Raw genomic sequence first — 27,218 nt, forward strand, 5'->3', positions numbered from 1 at the left:
CCACTTGTTCACTGGGTTAGCAGGCTCCTCCTAGCTATTTCTTGACTGAATCAGGTTCCTTAGCTCAACCTAGCTCTTAAGTCAATCAGTGATCCTGGGGTCGCTGAGTTGCCCTGGGTCAGAGGGCTCCTACACTGTGACAGAACCACACGTACCAATACCACAGTCAAGAAAGACGCTTCTCGCACTCCATCAGGCTATTGTACTGCAAAGGAAGTTAATGCTAGATGAGATCTGGGGCCTCTCTGGAGATTTCAATTATTCATGTGATACTTGTTCTCAGTTACCGCGTAAAATTGAGAGATGATTGTATCTCGCTACCCAGGAGGGCAGGCTGATGACATCTGTGTGCGGTCAGCTTCAGGGTGCCCGGCCCTAATTCTCAGTAATTCATATCAGAGTCACTCGCTTTCACTAACTCCCAATTATCTGCACCTAAGTGACTTTTTTCCCTTCATGTTTTTCCACAATCCTGACCCCCTGCTTCACTCACTCCCATCTTTCTCAGCACCAGCAGATGACCCTGCCCACCAGCTTTCACAAAACTGGTCAGGACTGTCTGTTAAAAGCTGCCTTCTTCTCCCTCAAATTTCTGAACTTCACCAATTCTCTTTTCACTTCTGACAGTTTTAAAGCAATGGGTATCCTGCTTCTCCAGAACTCTGTTTTATTTTATGTTCTCCATATTGTCAATAGTTTCCCTCTGTACCAGCAAATTTCCCCTGACCTACACACACCCTCAGGTCTCTTCTTAAATTAAAAACAAACAAACAAAAACTCTTGTTTGGATCCTGCTTCTGGCTTCCCTCTCAAGCCACATCTCTCCCCTCATCCATCCCCTCAGGCCTGGCTGGAATTCTCATCACCTTGTTTCCCAGGTGTTCCTCCTGCCCTCAGACACTAAGCCCACCTTTGTGCAGAAAGCGTTGACTCCCATTGCAGCCTTTTTCTGCCCTGGGCTCTGGGTGGCCCCCGTGGCAGTTAAAATCCATATGGGAGTGTGGAATTTGAGGCTCCCCACAATCTGATTGCCCTGTATCTTTCCAGCCTGACCTCCACCATAAAACCTGCCCAGACTGCAGTCTTTGGTCCCTCAGATTACACACTCTTTCCCAGAACTGCCCTGTGCTTTCTTATCCTGTGTCTTTGCTCATCACCTCCCCCTGCTCCCACTCATCTGTCAGAACCCTCCCCATCTCCCAGGGCCCAGTACAGATATCACCAGGCAGAGCCTTGCTGGTCTCCTCCTCCCCAGACAGAGCTCTCCTCTCTGACTTCACTCCCTTGGTATCTGGTAAATGCCTGTGTCCCTCACTGAATGGTACACTCACTCTGTATTCCTCACACAGCTGGCCTAGAACTCTGGTCTTGAACCCATCTGCCTTGTACTTTTGCAACGTCAGCCTCATCACGTAGGTTTTCTGCAATCAGTCTCTCTCTCGGTAAATGGGGTTAAAAATACCCACCTTTTAGGGTGAAACTTAAATTTATTATAACTCACTTAGTGAAGCAAAATGAAACTTTCAGAACTTTCTTGTACCTAAGGCAAGTTCTGAATATACAGAAAATGTCTTGTTTGCTTTCTCTGTGCTGTCATCGCTATTACTTTCCAAATAATATACTTTTCCTGATGAAAAATACCCTATTCTCATGCCTGTGGTGTATGTCTAGGTCTCATCAAGCAGGCTTGTCACAAGTATCACTTTGGCTCTTTGCATTAGCATCCTCCTTAAATAAAATCTCATGCTTGGTGCAGATGTCCATGATAAAAACTTCGCTGTGCAAACAAAGCTGAGGAATACTTTATCAGGTTTTGATGGTCTGACACGGCACATCAGCTAAATTGTTTTTTTTTTTTTTTTTCAAATCAATAATCCACAAAATGCTATCAATGCCATGTAATGATCTCAGACCTAAGAACAGGGTTTACAAAATCTAAACTGAGGTAGAAAACTGAATGAATGCCAATTTATTTCTGGACAAAGCAGGATAAATTGGAATAGAGATTGTTGAGTTTCACCCAGGGTTTTCCGTGGTGGCCACAGAGCGTGTGCAAATGTCTCCCAGTTAGCCAGCCTGGCTTCTTTTCCACGAGCCACGGTAACTGAGTTTAACCTATTTCACAGCCCTCTTTCACCTCACTTACCACCTCAACACGCAATCTTGGAGTTTCTGCTATAATTATTTTGCAGTTTAGCTCAGACCTCAGTATCAAGCACAGCTCATAACCAGAGGAGGAAGTAAAATTCAGAGCTGTCCCCAGTCTCCAAGCAGACATCATGGCCTGCTAGCTGGAGATACAAGCAAGGCCAGGAAGGCGTGGCCAGCATCTTGGCTCATCAGAACAAGGGCGGGAAGCAATCCGGGTCAGAGGTCATGAGGAAGGAGGTCAACTCAGGATGCTAGGATCTGACACTTACGGATGAGAAGCAAAGCGGACACAGACGATTTAGGTCCCAGTCCATCTAAGCAGGCCTGGTCACAGACACAAGGGGTGGGCAGCAAGCGGAGCCTGACGGCTGAGGTGGCCTGACAAAAGCCTGGGCCACAGAGCCAGGCAGCCTGGCTGCTAGATTCATCTAGAGATGCCACATACCCACTTTGCAGTCTATTGTGTGAGTATTATTTCACCTCACAAAGCCTCAGCTTCCTCATTTATGGAAGGGAGACTGCAGTAGCAGGAAGTGTGAGGAACAAAATGGGACCCCTAAAGGAGGCTCCCAGGACATCTGGTACCTGGTGGGGACTAACAGCCCGATGAGAGTAAAGCTCTCATTAAGTGGTAATTCCCTTCGCTTTCCCAAGAGGCTAAAGGTGACTTTCCACTCAGCCTCTACCTGGTTGACAGGTAGGCAAGTGACCCGCCCTGTGAAAAGCTGGGAGTGCAAAGGGTGGGAAGTAAAGTCATTTCTGACACTGGCCTTTCTAGTCCAGACCCGCCATTACAGCACAAGTAATCAGACCTTACTTTTAAAGGAGAGGGGAAAAGATGTCAGAAAGTAAATTGTCATTTGTTTTTGAAACGCAGTTCCATGGTTGTAGGACTTCAGGGAGGTCACCTGTGTGCCTCGGTTTCCTCACACCTGACAGCCAGCCTGTATGTATCTTCCATGTCTTAGGGAAACACAAAATAAAATCAAACCCCCAAAGTCTGTCCATTTATTTTCAAATTTAAGGCAAAATGTAAATACCCTTACAAGGACAGTGAGGATATGACATTTTGACTTTCCATATCTATTTGAGTAATTTGGTAAGCCAAATCAGACTTGCTGATGTGAGCTGATGCTGAGCCCCCTTCCCTGCAAGGTTGACTGCTTGCTGAATCAAGTGCACAGAAGATCAATGATAAACCCTGCTTCCACCGGGACAGAGAGCCTGGTCTCTCCTACCAGCTGGGCATACCTTTGCTTTCTGCTGAGTAAAGAAAGAGCTGACTGTAGGGACCACACATCATCAACGTCCAGAGCACAAAGGGATCCGGGTGATGGAGTGGACACAAGTTTATACGTCTGCTTATGTTTTAAGAACAAGGTTCACAAAATAATTAGTGCTTAGGTCACATAATTAGCAAGTCTCCTGGGCTGACCCAAATTAACGTGGTATAGACCAACATTCTGTGCTTCCTTGCTCTGGAAGGCTGGACTGCACGGATATGCTGGAAAATGATGCAAACATGCTCTGCTCTCTTGCATCAGTTGTTTACCACAGGGTTTGTGACAGGATCTCCAAGGAAGCAGCTAGACTCTATACAAGCTCATTTCAAAAAAGACAACAAAGAATGACATACACACACACACACACACGCAACTGTAAGAAATGAAATGCAAACTGTAATAAAATACAGAGGCATGAGATGGTGTCAATAGGAAATTTTCTAGTTTGCCTACAGTATTCCATTGCTCAACTAAGAAAACTAATTCTTTCTGAAAATGACTTCTTTTATCATAAAAAGAGTGCTGCATATATTTGTCTTCTCTATATTCAGAAGTTAAGAATGGCTCTTATTTCAAGCACTCATTCTCTATTACCAAGAAATGAAACTCAATCAAATATTAAGGATGGTGAATCCTCATTCACTTAACTTGGAACTCTGAGTTATCATACAAATTTGAAACATTCATAGCAGGGCAATTAATGTGAATTTTTATGATCCTATCTATTGCCCTTATAATAACAATACTTGCACTCACCAGTGTAAGGTCACTTCTGTGACTATTACCGTTGTTATTATAACCTAATTAAACTCAGAGCTGGGCTACCTTTCTCAAGATAGTCCAAGACCCGCTGCATTCGATCCCCTGGCGCCTGAGTTTAGCTACCCGAGTGGTAATTAATCTCCCCAGGTGATTCCAGACTTGCTTACCAGTGTCTGAGAACCACTGTCTCAGACATAGGGGGCATCTTTTCAGATCCTACAGAACAAAGAGATAAAATATCAAAATTCCTTTTTTAGAGCAAGTGTGGCTGTACTATTTTACAGTCCTCAGAAATGAGGTAAGTGCCCAGGGCCAGAGGGCAAGGCCTCGTTCATTCTCACCTACAGGTTGACGATGTACTCAGAGAGATCTCAAACCAAACCCCTCCGGTGTGAACGCCGCGATTCAGCAACTCTTTCGTATTTAGGAAATTTCTCTCCAAATGATCCTTGAAACAGTCCTCACCAAAGGGACTGCCACACTTGCCCAGGTGAAAAGAGCCAAGGGGGACTCTCTGAAGAGCCACATCTGAGAATGAGTCGGCCGGCGATTAAACGCACATCTGGCCTACAGCTTGCGGACACTTCAGAGACACTGGCTCCACATCACCACTCACTTTTTAAATGAAGTAAGCAATGCAAGTGATCATATCTGATACATAATTAATATTCCCCCAAACATCATAGGATAACAGCCTCAGTTTAATGGTCTGAAAATGTCATAGCCCCTAAAATGAATCTAGAAAAAAGCCTATGGCCAAACATATAAGAAAAGAACTACAACATCAGTATTAAAAAAAAAAAAAAGTTACACTAGAGTATCACTTTTGCCTATTAGATTAGCAAGACTTACACTAATAAAACTGAGAGCTGGCAAGAATGTGGTAAAAACAGACATACTCAGACCCTACACTGAAATGTGGTATGATCTTTCAGGATAGTAGTTTAACAGTCTTTATCAAAAGTCTGAAAAATATGTATACATTTTGACCCGACAATTCCATTTCTAGAAATTTATCCTACAAGAATGTTCAATACGGCACAAGTGAGAAAGCAAGTCAGAAGCAAAGTATTTGCAGTATACGGCCAATAAAAACAATCCGTATTTATATTACAGGTCCCCACTCCCTTATCTACGATCTGAACTCTGAAAAGTTCCAAGAACTGAAAGATGTTTCTTTGTGATGCATTTATGGGAAAACGTCATCTACTACAAAAATATTTACAGCCTTTATTCCATTAACGGTAAATATTAATATGGGAGGAGGGTATAGCTCTGTGGTAGAGCACATGGTTAGCATGCACAAGATCCTGGGTTCAATCCTCATTACCTCTATTTAAAAAAGTTAATTAATTAAAACTAATTACCTCCCCTCTGCCACAAAAAAAGTTGAAACTTTAAAAAAAAAGGTAAATATTAACATATTTTGCTGCTGAAGAGTTAATGTATTTGATTACAGGGGACTACCTCATTCCTTGATGAGAGTCTTATAAAATATATAGTATATTTCTCATATTATCTTTCTAAACTCTAACAAAACAAAACAAAACAAAACCTCTGAATTCAGAAACAATCTGGCCATGAAGTTCTGGATAAGGGACAATGACCCAACATTTATACACACATACTTAAATCTTAGTCTGTCTATCTATCAGTGTTCACAATGACTTCTCATACAGTCAAATTACAAGTGATTTTTACTTTCTCCCTTTGCTTTTATATGTTGTCTGAATTTTCCTTTTTATAATAAGCACGTTTATCTTTATTTAAAAAAAATCAATGTACTTCCACTTGGGAAAGGGGCGGGGAGGAAAAGCAATCTCGTCCTTATGAAACCACCCAACCAAATCTCTTAACTTCACATATTAGAGAGATGTTCACATACTATAACTACGTGTTTTATAACTCAGAGTCATGCGATTTTTCTGCTGAATAAGCTTTCCAATCATCTTCTTGATTTGTGACCAGGCTCGCCCCAGAGCTGTGTCTTTACATGGTTCACAGCGATCAAGATCAAGACCCGCTGGCAGCCCAGGGGTGCAGCAGTGAGACACCTTCCCTGGCTCCCACAAAAGATCTCTCCGCGGGCAACTGTCAGAAAACAAACAGACGCCCAGGAGTACCAGATAGATCACCACACGCACTACTCAGAACGACAGGAAGGACGGTGAAGAAAGGGAAATTACAACAGGAAGAAAAATATGTATCTTTTTATGTAGAAATCTTTGCTGTGACTGAAAATTAGAGAATTAAATAATTTTCTGGAACATCTTATCTCTCTCTAATGAGACTGCAAGTCCCCATAAGTAAAGTACATGTCTCATACTTCCTTTGGCTCGAAGAGAAAAAATGCTTAGTTTTTAAAATTACTAACTTGATGTTAAACAAATAACCATGCTATTAATCAAAAATATAAAGAAGAAATTTGGAAGAGTTAAAGTCCAGAAGCAGAAGTCAAAGGGACAGTAGTAGGAAACAGGAGTTTAAGAGGCCCACAATAACAGCAGCACCGCACAACTGGCTCTGATTGATAAAAGGTTGGTTCGCTCATCCTACGCTACTCACTGCCCGTGGCTGCAGGCCAGGCACCACGCTCGGTCCAGGAGACACAACAGTGAGTCCCGCCTCCAGCGCGGACGCGGGTGGTGGGAAGGCAGGCGCAGGGGCCGCCGAGGGCCCGCCGGCTCTTTCTCACAGGGAAATGACATACGTGCATCCTGGTGCCAAAGGTGTCTGTGGGGTCAAACTCAGCACTGCCTTTTGGGAATTATTAAGCCCAACTCTGGTTTTAAAATCCAGCCCCACACATTTAGAAACTGAGTGACTTGGGACACACATTTTAAACATTTTTATCTGCGGAATTAGAAGACTACCCACACCTCACACTTCTGAGCACACGAAATGCCTGACTCTGCGCCGGGCCCAGGCTTGGTGGGTTGGTTGCGTGGCTGGTTTTGCTGGCAAAGGTCATCTGTCTCCCACTCCCTTCCTTCCCCCACATCTTCCATTTCCCCCACCTGACTGGCTGCCCCCTTTCTCTTGCAAACACCCTGGAGTCAAGATAGTAAGACACCTTGAGTAGCAGGAAAGAGTCAGTGCCCCTGAGCCCAGCAGCAACAGGGAGCCATGAACGCCTGCAGTCCCCACCGTTCCTTGTTCTAGATCAGCTGTCATAGGTCTTATCAGAGGCCAGGCCACCACCTCCTGGGAACCACTGTTGTCCCTGACACTGGGAACCCATGTCTCATTCTTGACAGCCTCTTCAACGTCCTCAAACAATCAGCAGTTTCTCCTCACACATTCTGCGCTTTATCCAAAGGCCCATACATTTCTCTCGATGCACAACTTCCCGGGAAGAATTTGACAACAACCATTTAGCGGACACCTACTATACTGATAGCAGTTTCGCATCTATGTTCTCTCATTAACGCCCACATCGACTGCATGAAGTGGGTACCGTTACCATTCTCACTTTTCAGATAAGGTAGACAAGTGTGAGTTGGTGACTTGCTGACTGTCCTTTGGCTGAAATCCTACTCAAGTGTCAGCTCTGGGACCTTCCATCAGAGGTTGGCCCACTGATGCCATCACCCTGCCTCGGTGGGAGAGTCAGGTATTTCAGAGATGGCTCTACTTCCGGCAACTCCAACATCACCTGGGAGCTTGTTAGGAAAGGAGAATCTTGGGCCTTCCCCAGATACACTGAAATACAATCCACATTTTAACAAGATGCCCACATGGTGTGCACACACATTAAAGTTTCAGAAGCACTGTTCTAGAACATAAAATCACCCTTCCCAACATCATATTCAGTTAGGGTGACCCAAGGCTGCCATCAGACTCCATGGCACTTTTTACATAAATTACAAAAAGGAATCTCATCTGAACATAATGTTTGACAAAATGATAGGGTCACTGTACAACAAAAAAGGCAACTCTTCCTTGGGGGCCACCCTTCTCCCCCATGGCTGGGCACACACCGCACAACATCTACACAGAACATCAGAAAAATATCTGGTATTGACCTTTTAATGCCAGTATCAAATTCTGTAAAGGAAGGAAGGGTCTTCACACTGACATCGCACTTGGCCCTGCTAACGCCAAAATCCTTAAAACTCTGACAAGCCTTGCTGACACTAAATTTTCCATTACAATACGGAATACAGGACCAAGGTCAATTGAAGGGTAACTAAATCCAGAAGTATTTTAACATCCAACTTTAGTGAGGGTCTGGCTGCAGTGTCATATAACCAAATAGCTACACACTCCTATCCCTTTGCCACAGGCACAAGCTGAAAGCAAAGACCAGGCCAATGCCTTCAAGAATGTACAAAGGGGCGGGGTCCAGCTCCATGGCATAGTACCTGCTTAGCATGTGCGAGGTCCTGGGTTCAATCCCCAGTACCAGTACCTACACTTAAAAAGAAAAAAAAAAAAAAGAATGCATGAAGAAAACAATGACCTGAATAGCCAAACTCCTACCATAGAGTCATGGACTTTACGGACTGTTCACCATCTCCCAGATGCCAAAGTCTACTACAGTAGGACAGCTTTCTTTTTAGCTCAAAACCGTTGTACTCTTTTTACACAGAGGATATGCGTAGCAAATAATCTACCAAGCAATCTATACCTTTACCCATCTCAGCAGTGATACCAAGCTTCTTGCTATTTGCCAGTAACGCCAGTCCTTTCTAAGTCATTTTTCATTTCAAACAAATAACAAAAGATGGTAAGAAAATTGCATAGTCATCTTACAAAGTAGTGGTGGCAACAGCTGAAAGGTATCTTCTTAGCAAACTCACTTCAAGAAATACAAAAATCAGGGAAATAAATGTGTTCAAACTATAGGTTCACAACGAATCAGCCAAGACTAGCGACCCTAGCTTTAAGTGGGGCAGTTTTTTATCTTGAAAGAGAAGTGTCATATAATATATAACATGACACAAAAATGTCACTATTTTTTAAAGTACATTTCCGTGCAGATATTCATGTTTGGATACATGCATATATACTCACGAAAATCAGAGTATATTAACAATATGCTGTTTAAAAACACAATTAAATAGCAAGTGTAAGTGATTTAGGGTAAACAATATAGTGGAGAACAAAGAACAAGAAACAAGAATGTTTTAGGCTTTGATATCCATGACCAAGCTAAGCAAAACTGCCACTTTGCTAAATTGCAGGCAAGGCCCACCTAAACGTCTACCACAGCAAAGTAAGGCAGAACTGAAATTGTTTGTTCAGCGTTGCGAGGAGGAGAAGGGAACATGCTAGCATTTCTCATACTCTCACTAGATCACTTCAGATCCATTAGGCATTCACTTCCCTTGGTTCCAACAAATAGACTCTGCCTCTCTAATTGAAAATAGATGCATTGTCTTAAAATTAAAGGGAAAATCATGCATTACTTGGTTTAAAAGAGCAAGGAAAGTATTTATGTGATGCTTTGCCAGGAGCTAACTAAGATAAGCCAAACGACCAGATTCACAACTTCCTACTAAAATGTGTTAAACTAGGCCACATGTGTCTTATACGGTGGCTTTCAGGCCCTGGACATCCAAGGTCTGAGCTGCTGAAGGACTGAGAGGGAGATCGCTTAAGCAGAGTTCTCGTGTGTGCTTGGACAAATCAGTAATGCTCCTTACAGTACTTGCTGTTAGCTTTTTAAAAACCTTTCAAATTGCTTTATGTTGATTTTCATAAAAGAAGTATTCAGTAAATATTTGTTGAGCAACAAAATGAAAGAATATCATCTCCATTTAACAACAAACAACATTTTCAATGACGATGATTTAATTCTCCCCACACATTGTGAAGCAGGCATTATAATCACCACTATCTTACATATAAGGAAACTGGAATTCAGAGAGATTAACTTGCACAATATCAGACAGCGATTCTGTTGTACAGCCAGGCTTCAAATCAAATGTCCGACTCCCACAAGTGTGTTCTTACACAGCATATACCACACTGTACATAAAAGCCCATCATATGGTACACAAATTTTCATTTGTTTATTCATTCAGCAAACAACAAACAGGGTAAAACCGTGTGCCACATATTGTGCTAGGTTTAAATGATTAAAGCCCTATTTCTGCCCATAACTATGAATTTTCTTCCTTTCGCCCAATTTTAAAACATCGTGGATTAGCTGGAGACAGACACATGAGATGAGTGACTTCCAGACGAGATGGACTGCAAAGCAGACCTGGCACTGATAAGCTTTAAACACGTACAGTACGTACGTATTATCAGTTTAATCCCCATGTATACAGTGTCCAAAGGTCATTCCTAGCACACGAGACAACAATCATACATGAGTGTGTGCACATGTAAGTGTGTAGCTGCGTATGTCTACAGCTTCGCCTGCCTGTGCTTAATACCCCCGCTTCACCAAAACGAGTTGCTTCTCAACACCTTCATTAAGACACAATGAATACAAGGCATTGAGAGGTACTAACTATTACGTACAAAATAAGCACGAGGATATATTGTACAACCCTGGGAATATAGCCAATACTTTATAATAACTATAAGTAGAGTATAATCTTTAAAAAAAGACAAAGATGAATAAAAATTTTACATAATGGGATTAAAATACTGTAGTTAACAAAAGTGCAAAACCAGCTCGCATCACCTCCTCACCTACCTGCGGCTCTCACACTGAGCCACACTAGATGGCCTATGTCCACAACAGCTGGAGACTTCAAAACAAAACAAGACCCAGGGAAGCCTGTTCAATCCTTCTACTATGCTATGGATAGTGAAGATATGAAATCAGAAGGGGTTCTGGTGACAAATCAGCCAAATTTAGGTGGTTCAGAGCAATGCTGGCCCCAAAAAAGGTAAGTGGAAGGGAAATGAGGAGAACCCGAAGGCGCTCACAGTCTAGCTCCTACTCTGGTTAAAGGAAATGTGAACGTAAGAAAGAACATGACCCCAGTAAATAATGACAAAGCCTCACAGCAGCTCCATGACCCTTTGTAAATGAAGCAATTAATGAGAAAAATGCCACGTTACTAATCTAGGAAAAACAGCAGGCACCGTACCAAGCCATGCAGCCAACACAAGCTGAACAAGAAAACCACCTGAGGCTCCAAGGAAGGGAAGACGTTTGCGTTGCAGAGAATAGTGATATTTGAATTCACCCCAGGAAATCTACCCATTAGTTTAAAAAAATGTTCTTCCTTAAAGGTAGTTTTAACTACAAACAAATAAATTCAGCTCTTGTACAGTCTTGAAGAAGAAAATCAAAGCTGAATGACTTATATTAGCCCAAAATTAAAATTCATTTCAAAGCTCAGAGGTTGAAAGAATACAGCAAAGACACAAAAATACACAAAATAGACTAATCAATCAGAACAGACACACACACACACACACACACACACATTCACTTGATTTGTGACAAATATGACAGACATTGCATTGCACTGGGTAAAGGATGGTCTTTCCAAGAAATGAGTTAACTATATACCCATAAGAAAAAAATAAAACCCGACAGCCCCACCTCACACCATACTCTACAAGTCATCTGAAATAGATTTTAGATCTCAATGTAAAAAGCAAAAACAACAGAAGAACGTAGAAGAAAAACCTGCAGAGTATCTGCACAATCTTGAAGTAGGCAATGATTACTTTAAAAGGATACAAAAGCACAAATCAGAAGGGTGAAAAAATGATAAACTGAACTTTGTTACAATTAAGAACTTCTTTTCACTTAAAGAACTATGAAAAGCAAGCCACAAAGCAGAGATGATATTTGTAATGCATTTACTCAACAGAGATTCATATCCTTAATATATGAAGAACTCTTAGAAAACGATAAGAAATCAGACAATCCAGTGGGAAATAAGGTAAGAAGTATTTTTAAATAGATAACCAAATTGCTAACAAATATATGAAAAGGTGCTCAACATGCCTACCTATCAAAGAAATACAACAATGTGACACCATATCTGGCCCCCAGAAAAGCTAAAATAAAAAGACTAATAAAACCAAGTGTTGTAAAAGATAGAAGCAGCTAGAACACTCAGACTGCTGGTGGAAGTGAAACTGGTACAACCACGCTGGAAAACTCTTTGGTACCATCTATGTACTGAAACTAGCCAGATGTATACCTTCCAACTCAGCGATTCCAAATTCTAGGTACGTACCCCAAAGAAATGCATGCTTATGTTCACCGAAAGACAAGTACAGGAATGTTTATATTGCCACTATATGTAATAGCCAGAAACACCCAAACTTCTATTAACGATAGGATATATAACAAACCAGAGCATATTCATAAAATGGAATATTGTACAATGTGCTGTCCAATACAGTAGCCATTAGACAGGTGTAAATATAAATGTCAATTTAAAAGATCAAGTGAAGTAAAAATTCAGTTCCTCAGTCACACTGGCCACATTTCACAGGCTCATCTGAGCAAAGTAAACAAGACACAAAGGAGTATATACTGTATGCCTCCATTCACACAGAGTTCTAAAATTAACAAAACTAATCTATGTTATTAGAAGGCAGGATGTATGAAAATGAATATATGTATGTATATATATGACTGATATACACTAGAAATTGATACAACATTGTAAACTGACTATACTTCAATTAAAAAAAATTGATAAATACAAAAGGAGAGGGAAAGAAGGCAGGAGGGCGGTCCCCCTTTGGAGGCTGGGAGTATTTTGAAGGAAGCATGAGAAGACTTCTGAATTTCTGTTCATATTATTCTAGATCAACAGATCTGTATACAAATGTGTTCACAATGGAAAAATACATGGACAATACTAATGATGTGTGCACTTTTCTGCATATAAAAAGTTACCAAAAAAAGAAATCAGCCTTATATTGTTGAAGTCTTTCCTTGCTTCAGCATTCTCCTCTGATGAACATGAACCCAAGCTAACTCATCCCGGATAAATGATATGGCATGCCTTGGGATTATGGATTAATTTTAGCTAAGAAAAAGGGATTATAAAATCTCATATTCATCTTCTATTTTTATATGGCTGCCATTGGTATAAAATGAATAAAGAATTACAGTGGAACAAGGATAAAGTGAGGAGAAAATATGGCTAGGGCATATTTGCAAGATATTAAAAGAGAAAAGAAAGTATACAAAGGGATTTTGAAAGCTGATATTGAAAGCAACCAGATAATCAGTGGTGATCAACTCCCAACAAGAGTCCCAGAGGGAAGGGAAAAAGTGGTGGATTTGTAGAAATAGGAGTAAAAAGTTTCCCTATGAAAAAGCACAGGCTGGCTCTGGTGGCCAGTAGCCAAGAATCCAATTAAAATAACTATCACTACCAATAGCCACAAAACCTGCATCTGATTTGGAACTCTGAACACTGTTAAAAAAAAAAATCCAAAACTTAACACAGATATAAATATTGTAATCACTTGTGGGATTCAGATGCAGAGAAAGAAAAATCTCTGTGCTAGAGACCATTGTCAAAATCAATCTGTTTTGAATTGTCTTTTTTTTTTTTTTTTAATTCTCCTAAGTGCTCTGGAATGGACAATGTTCAAAAAGGGCAGGAGCTTTAAATCATAATAAACTAACTTTAACAATAGCTTCATCTCTTTGTTAGAGTTTTGAAATCAGAGAACCAGCATGAGGGAAAATAGTGCTGGAAAGCATCTGAGAGGTTGTCTAGTCCATCCCTGGTCTTATTTCAGCAAAATTGCCTTAAAGAATTTCACATGTTAAAAATACATTCTATTTTTGAACACATCCAGATAAGGAGATTTCTCTACATCCCTTAGTATCCCATTTCAATGACTGTCACTCTGAGGAAAGTTTTCCTTAGATACCTCCTAAATCGGGTCATGTTGTTTATTTTGTTTGTTTTATTCTTAATAAAGATGGAAGATTACTAGTATTCGGCCTCTCCATGGTGACAGTTCATCTTAGAGTAACTTCTAAACTTCTTTTAAATCATTTGCAAGACATTTTCACATACATTTTTACCTGTTCAGCTCTTGAAACAATCCTATTACTATTTGTCCCATTCAACAGATGAGGACACTTAGAGAGTAAAGAAATTGAGGCATAGGGAGGAAATGTGACAATCCCAAGGTTATTCAGCTATTCAGAGCTTGGGCTCAAACTCAGCCACTGACTTCATTTATAACTGTTATTATGTCACTAATCCCTCGACTTCCCCCCACCCCACTATCCTGAACCAACCCAGAAAAAGAAACTGTTTTGGGATAGGCTTAGCATATGCTGAGAAAAAGTGGAGGGCTTCCGTCTATGGAGAATCCACGTGTCGTTTTATCTTCTAGATTGATAGTATGATTTTGCAGTGGATAATTGTGATTTGTGCCAGTTATCTACCATTCCTCTTCCTCTAGTAACTGTACCCGGATTTCCCTCAGGGATTGTCAATCAAATTGCCCAGCCTTGTCCCAAGAGCTAGCACAGAAGCCAGGCTAGACCAATCAGGCCAGTTTTCCCAGGAATTAGAATCCTGCGTCGGGTGACAGAAGACTGAAAGCGGTCAGAGTTCATCCTGCTCGCAGAATGAATTCCACAGACCTGTCCTGGTTTCCAAGAGTCAGTCCTTGGCTTCTCCTCCATTCTCCCAGTGGCCTCAAATTCCTGTAAGTTCTTTTTCTATGTAAGTTAGCTACTAGTGTTGGCTTCTGTTACTTGCAAGCAGAGAACCTTGACTGAAACAACTCTTCAGAGACACAAAAATATACTGATTAAGGTCTATCTTTATTATATGCTTATTACACAGGTGACAAATATTAAAATGAAATCAGTCTCTCAGAAAATTCACTCAGGGGTTGGAGGGGAGGGTATAGCTCAGTGGTAGAGTGCATGCCTAGCACGCACGAGGTCCTGGGTTCAATTCCCAGTACTTCCACTAAAAAAATAAATAAACCAAATTACCTCTCCCTATCAAAAAAATTTTAAGTTAAAAAAAAATTCCCTCATGTTGAAAAAAGTAGTATAGTCATTTCCTGCTGAATTTTCAAAAGCAGAAATAAGCTGGCAAGTTCTCCAGAATCTTGGCTACAGTTTTTCTTTTGAAAAATTGGCTTCTGGGAGCTTAGATTTCTCAGGAAGTACAGAAAATTCAGAAAGCCGTAAATGTGTTTAACAAGGTACTTGCTCTGTGACCAGTCCTTTCTTAGAAGGGTTCTGGGTGGGCAAGAGGAAATACAGCAACGTGTCCTCTCAACCTCTCCACCCCCCCGGAGAAAGTGCAACGCAGGTGCCAGACCTGGAAATCCCTGGCTAGTTGGTCAAAGGAAGCTGTGACCTACGTGCTAAAAGGGCCCCAGTCAGCATGACTTTCCAGTCCAACAGTAGAACCAGAACAGAAAGTGACAACGTCTACCCAACATTAGCATGCGGCTGAGTTCTACTCAGGAACCATCTTGAGTTCACCACATGAAGAAGCCCTCACCAGATTCTTTCTCCTCCCATGACTGCCATACTGTGAAACTGCCAGCAGAACACCCCAATTCCACAGCTCCCAGACACCATAGGCCAACAGCAAAGGGCTGCCAGGACGCACTATCTGGAGTGATCCACTCAGCGAACAAAAGCTCCTACGATGCTCCCGGCATGTTGTGGAGAAGATAACAAATTATAAAACAAGAAGCCATGGTAACACATTTTATTGAGCTGATTGCAATGCCAAAACAAAGAATAATCAGAAGAATACGCGGTATAAGATAGGAAAGCATAAAATAACAGTGATGAAAATTCTCCCTTTTGCAAAGTAAGACATGGCGGAGTAATCTCATTCTCATCGCTGAACGCCTCGCACCTAGTGGAGCCTTAACTGGATCTTTTGATTTGACTAAGGGACAAATATTTATCTCTTTTAACTTTAGCTACCAGCAGTCGTGTTTAGGGAAAAGGCAAAGTAATATTTAGAAATAAACAAACCCAAGCTCACAGTATTCAGAGGAAGTTCTCAAACACGTTCTCTGAGTCCAAGCAGCTCACCTATAAATATTGCTTGTTTGGCCAAGAAAGTCCAAGAATAGGATAGTGGATACACACCCAGGGAAGAATAAATCTGTTTTTCGGTACAAATTTGCAATTTATTACAAGCTCCCCTGAACTGAAGAGCCTTGGAATACTGAGTAAGGGCCATGAAGAGACATGCAATGCCATGTCACTATCTGGGGCACAGGCTGTGGCCTGGACCCTCCTGACCACTGTGCCAGTCCCCCAGCCAGCTGGTGGGACTCTCAATTCGATGCAGTAACACTTACACAGGAGCAAGAGAAATTCTAATATTCTGGCATGGCTGTCCCCCAGGCCAATTTCATAGTGAACGAAACTGGGAACAATTTCTCAGTTAATAAAAGGCCATATCGTCTGTGAGATACATTTTGCTTTATATGAACTCAAAAGCAAGAACAAAAGCTGGAGAATATTTGAAAATGTTTGTTTTTATTTATGCTACTACCACAGATAACAGTCAATGTGGCAGTAGGTGCAAAGCAGCTTTTAAATAAACTAAATGGTTATTTATTTTGTATCTTTAGGGTCAAAAAAATCACACAAATCACAACACACTGCTTCCTAGTAATTGCTAATAAAATGCACACCAAGTCCTTGAAACTACTGATAAAATATAACCAGAAACTTCTGCAGAAAATTCGAACCGAAACATAAAACATTATTATTAAATAGGTATCATAAATACAAGAAAATAAAACACAAACTTCTTAGCCTGGATTCAAAACCTTTCAGAAGGATATTCCTAACCATTTAGGGAGGTTCTTATTCTCCAGGCCTCCTTCATAAGAATTCTGTTCAAGTTAAACTGGACAATTTACACACTGCACCTACATTTCCTTCTGAACATTTCCTGTAGCCGTTCTACCTCCCCAAAGGGGCCCCTCCTTCAGCTATGCCCTCCCGTCTTTCTGGACTGCAAATTTCTGCCTAGCCCTGGTTAACCTTCTTTGCATCCCTCACAGCCCACTGTATTTATTCCCTTATGCATATGGAATGATTGCAAAAGCTAGCTGTTGACTTGAATAAGCACTTCAAAAATCTGGAGGCAGGAGAGGAGGCTTTCAGTTGTGTGAGCTTACAAATAATTTACCTACTCATAAAAACAAGTATTCTTTGAACACCTACTATGTACAAGTTATGACGTCAGGGACGATGAAGAAGACCAAGATGGAATTGACACAGATTTCCTTTCAAAGAGCCTAGAAGCTGTCAGGGAAACAAGACCAGTACCCAGATCATCACCATCACTACCAGCTAGGCAATCATAAACACTCCACGACGGGTTCTGCTAAAGCGGTGGGATCACTCACACCACGGGGGCAGCAGAGAAGAACCCCAGGAGGCAGCGGCAGCTGGGCGGAACAGGCAGGAGACGGAAGACATGATTTCTTCAATGAGCGTTAACAAAGGCAAGGAGTGGGCAGAGCTCGGGAAGCTGGTGGAGGAAGCAAGGGGTGGCGGGTGATGCTTTAAAATTTGCATATGTTGTTGAGAAAATGGAGCAAATGTGAACTTATTTATATTATGAATTAAAGGGGATTGAACATATTGAGGAATTCAGAGGTCAGCACACTCTATCGTCACTATTTTAGGCAGTATGTTAAGTAGTCAAGAGACGTGGGAAGATTTCACAGGATAATTATGATCTCTGAGAAAAATCCATATTATTATAACATTTTACGATGATTTTTTTAACTGAATGGTATTCAACACAGTCAAGTCTACTTAACTAGAATTGATACAAAGAACTCAAATAACACACATTAAGTATTCTTCAACATGTTCTATGAATAAGGCATAAATTCCAAATCATCTTCTACATCTATACGGCTATACAATAAATGATCTTATGAAAATTTAACATCAAGGCAAGATCCTGAAGGATTGTTCTGGAGCGTGAAGAAAGATGACTTTTTGGTATAATAAAAGAGATAGTATTGTAGTGTAATGTGTAAACTGGCAATATGTATGCGTATATAAAATATACACACAGACATACACACCAGTTACATCATACAGATGGTAACAGCCAGAATTCATCAGATCGTCGTATTATCCACCAACTGTAAGTAGGAAAGTCACTGGTACTTAAAAAACACATAATCCTTCAACAGAACTGTCTAACAACTGCAACAAAACAAGCATGCCACCTATTTCAGAAACTCCTTACACTTAGATTTCTTAGGGGGAAAAACCCTGATCCTTTACAATCCAGACTGCTTGGAAATCCAGGCAGCCTCATCTGATTCAGGTACCACATACCCAGATCTTTTCACTTTTGAAAGCAGAAGCAGGGAGGACTATTTCTGGAGGGTCTCTGTTATTTCTGGAGACTTTCCTGTTGCCATCGGAAAACTAAGTGTGAGGGTATCAGATAAGAAACAGCCAGTCAATTTCAAGGAACCACCCCCCCCCCAAAGAAATGCCCGATTTTAACATGATCCATATATTTAGAACCTTCTAAATGGGAACAGAAGTGGAGGTACAGAAAACTGCTTTATTTTACCTATGATTCATTTTTGTGAGTTACATCTCAGTTTATGAGTCACACTGGGCATGCCAACTTCTTGCCATTACCCATTGATCCTGGTATATGAAAAATATCCTCAGGGCAGCTTATCAAGAGTACAGAGAGAATGAAAGTTCTGACTGAGGGCCCTAAAATAATTGTGGGTGCAAATGTAGTGTGTTGTCAGCAATTGTGAGGTTTCACCAGCTTACTCTAAGGTCAGCACCTACAAGTTATAAGGCACAAAGATTGTATCTATCAGTGGACATACTGATTGATTATTGGGAAGGGAAGAAAGCAGACCAGGAAGACATTTCTACAAATTCCAAATACATTCCGCTTCCCTCAGAAACTCATATAACTCAAACCTGGAGACACCCCGAAATGCACCAACCTTGCTGGGCATCACACAGCTAGAATATTCGGACGGAGAGCAATTACAGCACATGTTTTTTGTCTGAATGAAAAACCTGGTTTTGTATTTCAACCAAGATGTAATGCTAAATATGGGGAAATTTTGCTTGTTTTCTAAAAAGCTAAAAAAATTAGATTTTTTTTTCTCCTAACCATTTCTCAAGTGATTTTGTAAGTTCCCATTACTTTAACACAATTGCAGGGAAACGTGTTTGAAAGGTTACTGGAAGTGACAGATGGGCCTATTTTGAACTAAAATCAAGCCTGTGGTACTACTGAAAGGAAGTCACGAAATACAAAATTAAGCTGGACAGAATGATCTTCAGCTCTTTTTGTTCTGTTTTCAAGGAAGCACGAAGAGTGGGAGGTGGAAGCAAGGCGACTCCTTCTCATCTGAATTCCCTCACTTCGGTCAATTTGTCTTGAACTGACACACTGTCTTAATGTAATGTGCACCCCTAACGTTGTAAACTAACACGTACCTATTGCTAAATATCCAAATAGGTCTTTCACTGATAGCACTAAGAACACAACTCCAGTTTTTTACAGATGTGACTTTGAAGACTTAAGGGGGAAAAAAAATTATAAGCCACTTATTGAGCCACTCCAAGTCCCACTTAGGATGAGATGAAAAAGTCCACTTAAAAAAGCCACTACGCATCCCAGACATTGGAGAGGCCGCTGGCACTGGGACGGCTCTGCCAGCTGTTCCCAGGAGGGGCCATCCTACCTTATTGTGCTCGTACTTGTAGGGGATCTTGAGCGTGTCCATGGCTCTGATCATAGCCTGCATGGCCGTGAAGATGTTCTGATACACCAGCTTGGTGAAGCCCCTTTTGTCTTCATCAGAGTAGCCCGACCCGTGGATGATTCTCATCTGCTTGATAAACGTACTCTTGCCACTCTCGCCTGTCCCTGGAAGAGAAACCACAGCAGCTCATCAGACCATGAGACCTTCTCACTGTCTCCCAGACAACTGAACTGGGAACGGGGCCTGCATGTCACACCCTCAAGGGCCTGACAGGAGCATCACAAGAGAGCTCCGCCACAGGAGGGGAACACCACCATGCTAAACACTCAGCTAAATGACAGCAGTGAGGGTCCACTTCAGAGGCAGATAAGCTTTAAGAAAACAAAACAAACAAAAACAAAAAAACCTGTCACCTCTTTGGAAGCCACTCAGCATGGAATTTTGATAGTGATTTCTAACCATGTATCTTACAAGAAACACGATGAAAACAGCATCTTTTGAACAGAATAAACACTTGATAAAGCTCTCTTCTCTGGGGAATATCTGAAAGGCTTCCTAAGGCTGGGATGTTTAGCCAGGATTTGGATCTGGAAATGACAATGCACCTTCATCAACACTGCTCAGAGAGCAGTAAGACCGAAAAAATGCCTGAAGATTTCTAGACATTTTCTTATTTTAAAATAGGGTGGTCCCTACTCTGTGCTGCGTTCTGTGGCACAGTTTTAGGGGCCCTGGGTCAAAGTAATTTCCAAAAGGTGATCTAGAGGAAAAAAATTAAAATAAAAATAAATTTAAAAAATAAAATGGGGCATATGAAGAGCACAGTATCCAGGTAAGAAAAAATTGGGATTTTTCTGGACAGCAAGTATCAACTGTATGCATTTCCAGGGGGTTTGGTCGGCTGTGTTATTCCCAGGAATCACTTAATTCAGAAAAGATAGAGCGAAAGAGTGAGTCTCCCATCTCCTGCCCATTCTTAACCACAACATGACAGAGAAATTTACTATTTCTGGATTTTTTTTCTTCTGTGCTTTAATTTTACCCTCCTTCAATATTCCTTTTTGGTTACCACAAGCCTGCAGAGAATCCGTAACAAAGCTACAAATGCCCGTGGGAAGAAGGAAAGATGGAGAGATGAGGTCATTTCACTGAATGACAACAGATTTCTTCTCCAGTGAATCTACAACTATGAATCTAAAAACTTCATTTTTCTAAGTGTAAGTCAAGGTTTGGGAGGTATGGAATTTCACTTCTCAATACCACCCACTTTCAGACTTCCTTGAAATTCCAAAAATTTCCAAATTTCTTCACCTTAACAATATGGGGGAAAAAATGAAAAGTTTTTGTTTATTAAATACAGAGGAATATAATAATAGTAATAATAGTACACAGGATGATTACAGCATCTTTGCTGTCGCTTCCTATCGCCAAGGCATTAAAAAAAAAAAAAAAAAAAGCCAGAAAAGGAGAACTAAAAACTAAGAATACAACATCTGCCCTAATTTTGTTTGGTTTTTCTGGTGGTTGGATTTCATTACTATCTTTATAAACAATCATGAAAAATTCAAATAAGTATTACAGTTTTCATAGAAGAACTCTTAAATGACTACAGATGTCTTGGTAAACACAGAAACCTCACATAGTCACAATGAAAGATGACTTCTAGCCTTGCAGTCCTGCGGTCGCCGGTTCCTTTATCCATTTCATATGACTTTTAATAAAGTGATCTGGAATTTCTTGAAATATAAAGTTAATACTTCCTTTATCATTTTCATATGACTTTTAATAAAGTGATCCAGAACTCCTTGAAGTATAAAGTTAATACTGCTGGGTGAATGCTATCAACCCATTTTAACAAGATTAATCCAAGACTTGAAAATGAACATTTTATAATCCCATCCATGAACACTGGAGAAAAATAAGAAATATCTAAAAAGTAGCATCCCTAATAGAAATAAAGCTACAGAATGTTTCTCTTTATCATTTGACAATTTTTAGAAAGAAACCAGTATCTTTACCTTCCTGAAGCAATTCAAAGTGTGTAAGAAAAAGATCCAGACTGCTTCTTTGTTTATTATCTTTATCCCAGAGCCAAACACTTGTTCTGAGGGCCCAACTATAGACATAATCATCAAATCAGAGTGTCTGCCAGTTTTTTCCACATCAAAAACAGGAAGAAATCTTAGTATGTGAGGTTAATGGTATGAGAAGAAAAGGCAAGAGAATCTGGCGAGAGATCTTCTCCTCGCTATCTGAGAATTCTTTATATACTCACCCCTCAAAAATAAAATCAAGAAAGTAAGAGACCCAAACCACACTAGTCTGTGTTTCCCTTAAGCTGTGCTGGGCAAGAGTCAACACCAGGCACCTCTCTGGATTCGCACTAAGCCCTGGACATCACACTAACGAAGACTCCAGAGGCGGAGGATGGGACCCATGCATGTGCATGGAGTGCAGAGCAATTCAGAGGGAGCAAAACAGAATCCAGCAATCAACTCCAAAGTAAGGTATCTTCCTGTGGCCCCAGACACACCCCGGGACCCTCTCTCTCCATGTTCCCGTCTTGCTTGGTGCCCCAGGAGGCTGAGTGGTACAGATGTCACGTCCACACCTTTCTGTCCTCGGTCTTCTGCTTGGGCTGAGTCCATAGAAGACACCAGGAGGAGACCGGAGACCAAGAGAATGAGGAAGGGGCATCATCTACTCCCCCAGCTCGCTCCCTGCAAGAGCACCACAGATGTGCTGTGTCCCCTTCAAAAGGCCACAGCCCCTGCTGGGCAGCCGTCTCCATACAGCTGCCCACTCCAGGTTCCTGCAGCTGCTCCCTCTCCCTGCCGGCCCCAGCCACAGCCACGGCACTCACCAGCCCTCACTGGTTACTTCCACCTGGTCAATGCCTTTGTAGATGGTCCCTGAACAAAACTCTCCTCAGACACCCAGCTGGAGTGTGCCACTTGTTTCCCACTGAGACCCTGCCAGCTACAAATACCCACAGGAAAACAGGGACAGCTTAGTAAATGATGGACCAGGAAGGCAAGGGAACGGAGGTACCTCTCTCTTCTTCTGCCCTTTCTCTCTAAATCAAGTGTGTAAGGTGTTCTCTTGTTTATAAAGTGCTTCTTGTTTTCTAGTCACTAACTCGCCGTTTTTAAAACTGAAGTATAGTCTGTTTATAATGTTGTGTCAATTTCTGGTGTACAGAATAATGTTTCAGTCATATGTATGCATACATATATTCGTTTTCATAATCCTTTTCATTATAGGTTCCTACAAGATATTGAATATAGTTCCCTGTGCTATACAGAAGAATTTCTATTTAATGAACTAATTTATTTATTTAAACAGAGGTACTGGGGACTGAACCCAGAACCTTGTGCAAGGTAAGTATGCACACTGCCACTGAGCTCTTACCCATCCTCATAAAGAAACTGGCTTACTTGTTGTTGTTGTTTTGTTTTGAGGAGAGGCTAGGTTTATGTGTATTTTTTTAATGGAGGTACTGGGGATTGAACCCAGGACTCATGCATACTAGCCACACACCGTACCACTGAGCTATACCCTCCCCGACTAACTCTCTTGTAACACTCTTCTGAAAGCTAATCATGATGATAAAGCCCTAACCAGAATCCAGGGCTGCTCTCTCCCAAAAGTACTAATGAATCTAGAACTTGTGCCCCAGACCAGGCACCCGTGAGCCACCCTGTGCCCCGCCCCACCAGCACAGTATTTTTATATCTTTAGGACTGATCTCCAATACTGGCAGGAAACAGTGGTCTCTACAACCTGAATAACCTCTCTCTTGTAAAGGAAACCAAAAGAAATTTGTGTTCAACCCTTTATACTTTGCTGCTTTGAAACACACTTTTATTTTATCTTCTCACAACTCTACAAGGTAGATGTCTTTTTCCCCATGTCATGGAAAAGGGGCCTTGGAGAGGTGAGGCGTCAGAGCTGAGACGGCATGGCTGGTAACCAGCAGCACGAGGGCTCGAGCCCAGCTTGGGTTGGGCACTACTTTCACGGTCACAGCTGCCCAAAGCCAGGGTAATTAACTTCTACTGCCCACAGTCCAAAAATGTCTCAACCTGGCTTTGACCACATTCAACTTTCATCCATTTAACATAATCCTGAATTTCCAAACACTACTTCAATTAGTAGGGACCCATTCTGAAGCTGGGCGCCACCTTCCAAGACTGCCCTCCCTTCCCAGCTAAATTTCACTCATGAATTTAATGCTCACACTTTGATGCCACTGTATAAATGCAGCAAATTTAAAGGGAAGGCACTGTATAAATGCAGCAAATTTTCTCTCACGTAAGAGAAAACCTGGGTAATGCAAATGCTACAGGTACAATGATAACAGTAGTCAATGTAAGTGTTATTCTGCACTACAGACTGAAACATCAACCAAGCTTAAAAAAAAAAAAAAAAAAAGCTCTTTCCTTTGTTTCTTGGCAAGAGTTCTATCACGGAGACAAACGAACTATCCCTAACAATATGTAAGCCAAATTTCATGTCCTTCTCCTATTTTTATAAACTTGTACAATATCTCAGGGTTTGAAATGGGCATTTGAACAATCTACTCAGGATTAGAAGGGGAAAAAAGTGTTACAATTAAAAAAAAACCCAACTGTTCCAAATTATATAAAATGATGTCCTTTCCTAAGGCCACATGGAAAGCATAATGAGAGACTTCACAGTTCTTGATCTCTGAATGAAAGAAAGCAGACTTTTCTACTAGCAGGTTGCTCTGTCGAATCCAGTGATGGCTAATCTCTTGTCACAGCAGAGTATAAATAACTCTTGACCTACCTAGAGAAATACAAGTCTACATTTTCCAAAGCCCCTGATAAAATAAAATCTGGCCAGGAGCCCCTACACTGAATGCTGGAGGTGGGGGTATCGGGGGAGGCTTTCTTCTTTGCTAATTTGAATCTATCTCCAATCAAATTATTTAATAACAAACATATCAACACACACAAGGATGTGAGTCCCACACAACTCCTGCTTTTCTTCTTCATTCATTTCTATAAATATGGCTGAAAAGACTTTCCCAGAAAAATTACTTATACCTTTGGTCAAGTACTACGTATGCCCTTTCTTACCCCATCAAAACACCCAGAAGTGAGACAATTTAAGAATCATGCTATTTAAAAAGGCCACTTCATCCAGCACACATAATTGGTTTGGAGAATACTTTTTTTCTCCCCTATCCCCTGGCTCAGGAAAAGGCATGGAGTGCAACCCCCAGTTCTCTCCACATGTCCTTCCATCAGAACAAACATCAAATGGGAATTTAACATCCCACTGTGAGTGCATCACTTTGTAAGCTGTCAGACAACAGCATACTGGATATACACACTCTCACACGCATGCAACCCAGTGCTTTAGGCTGTGCCAAGACCTTTTCAACACAGGAGGACTTCCCCACACAGCTTCTGCCACAAATCATATTTACGCTAAGCACCTACACCTTTACGCTGATGACTCTGCCCATTTGTAAGGTGTAATCTGTAAACAGTTCTGTCTGGTTAATCTTTAAAAGAAGGACAGTTTTTCTTATCCCACACCCTATCTGACAGTTTTAAATCCAATAATACGCTACCTTCTTAACGGCAATGAATTGTCATTCATTGCTGAAAGCAATCATGGACTCAACGGTTCCTTCTCTCACACTTAAGTTGGCTTCCTGGGCTACACTTTCATCCAAAGAGCCGTGAAGCACAACCCACATACACGCACAACTGCTCAGTGTCCTAAAAATGTCAGTTACAACCGTCACTGCTCTGAAGAACGTGATCTGCCCCATTTCGATACCAGGCCCCTGGAAAACCATCACTGAACACTCCCTTATCACGAACTTCAAGGCTCCTCATGCTTCATTCTCTTTATTCTGAAAGTCAGCAAATACACCTTTCTCAGGGCCTCTTATGGCTCAGGGAGACCCACACTACTGCCACTTTTTTTAGGCTCCCAGGAAAGAGAAGAAATGCCAAAACAGAGTTATAAAAACTGTGGTATTTAAAGTTGTACAATGAATATATTCGTTTTATCCTTCCAGGGCCTTTCTTTCATGACTGTATTTGGAGATATTGTCAAACCATCAGAAGTCTACATCTGAAGCCTTTAATTAACGTGAAAGCTCACGCCAAATGCCCCTGCCCTGCCCTCTTGATTGGCCAGCACCCAGATAAAGAGCAGAACAAACCCAAGTCTCATGGAGCTCAATTATAATGCGAGTATCTGTACTTAAGGTCCACTGGTTTAGGCCAAGACTCTAAAATACGGAATCTCAGCCCCACCAGAGCTGAACTTGGGCTATTTCCACATAAACTTGGGTAAAGCAGAACCAGAAATTTCAAGGAGGAATTTTCTGTCCACAAGTACATCATCAACCCACACCTGCAAAGATTAAATAGCACTGAGACAAAAGCGATTTAATAACACTGAGTCAAATTGCAGTCCATGTGTTGTCCACAACCCAGTTATATACTTTAAAGTACACATACACTGCCTCCTGCCCATTTTCCTCCACTTAAATTGGAAGCCTGCATTTTTGAAACTGAGTAGCTCTAATACCAAAGTCACCATAACTTCCTCTCTTGGACTGTCCTGTGAGGGCAAAGGTTGGGAGTACTTAACCCCTTATTCCCAGCAAGGTCAACGAAGGTACTGAGTAGTTTGTAAAATGTAGCATGGAAATTAAATGAATTTAATACCACCAACTGTAAGTGGAAACTTGAATAGACCAGTAAATTAGCAGTAACCAGGACTATTAATAATAACTCACCCAGCTAGTTTGTTTCTGAAGGATGGACAGGCAAAATGCACTGAAGATGCAATTTATTGAAAATGCTGGGGAGAGGGAGGTCATTCGGTCCGGGGCTTCTCAAAGTAGTAAAACCCTCCTGGGAAAGGTTACTCGTAGGTACAGAAGACTTTTCTTAGAACGTACATTTTATAATAGTGTGTCCATGGTAAACATCCATGTATTTAAAACAAACATGAGGTGACTGCACAATCTTCTAAATATACCAAAAATCATTAAAATGGTTAATTTCATGGTATATGAATTGACAGTTCAATTTTTCAAAAATTTAAACTAAGTATCAGTATATTTCGGAGACGAACAGGAAGCTTACATGAGTTTTTATACTAAAACCTTTTCAAGGTTGCTCTGAGCCCACCTGCCCCACCTCCCCACCACCCCTAATCCTTCGCTCCCCTAGGAGAGCTTCTTTGCACTCTTCTGCCTCTGGCAAGCCCTGAACTCACTCATTTTACAAAGGAGAGAAGGAAAGTGACTTGCTCAAGGATCTGCTGGTTGAGAACGACTGCGGAGGAAGG

General features: G+C 41.3%; 1 protein-coding gene across 4 annotated transcripts in view; it reads right to left on the bottom strand.

Annotated features, from left to right (window-relative positions):
• LOC105087414 (guanine nucleotide-binding protein G(q) subunit alpha) overlaps positions 1 to 27,218 on the bottom strand; it is a 261,505-nt gene that overhangs the window by 146,252 nt on the left and 88,035 nt on the right. For all 4 annotated transcript variants that reach the window (XM_031449914.2, XM_031449915.2, XM_031449916.2 and 1 more), the window contains exon 2: positions 19,851 to 20,035. In XM_031449914.2, the coding sequence (XP_031305774.2) occupies positions 19,851 to 20,035 (185 nt within the window). The remainder of the gene's footprint in view (positions 1 to 19,850; positions 20,036 to 27,218) is intronic.

This window comes from Camelus dromedarius, chromosome 10, assembly GCF_036321535.1.
Source record: "Camelus dromedarius isolate mCamDro1 chromosome 10, mCamDro1.pat, whole genome shotgun sequence".
In the NCBI taxonomy this organism is placed as follows: Eukaryota; Metazoa; Chordata; class Mammalia; order Artiodactyla; family Camelidae; genus Camelus; species Camelus dromedarius.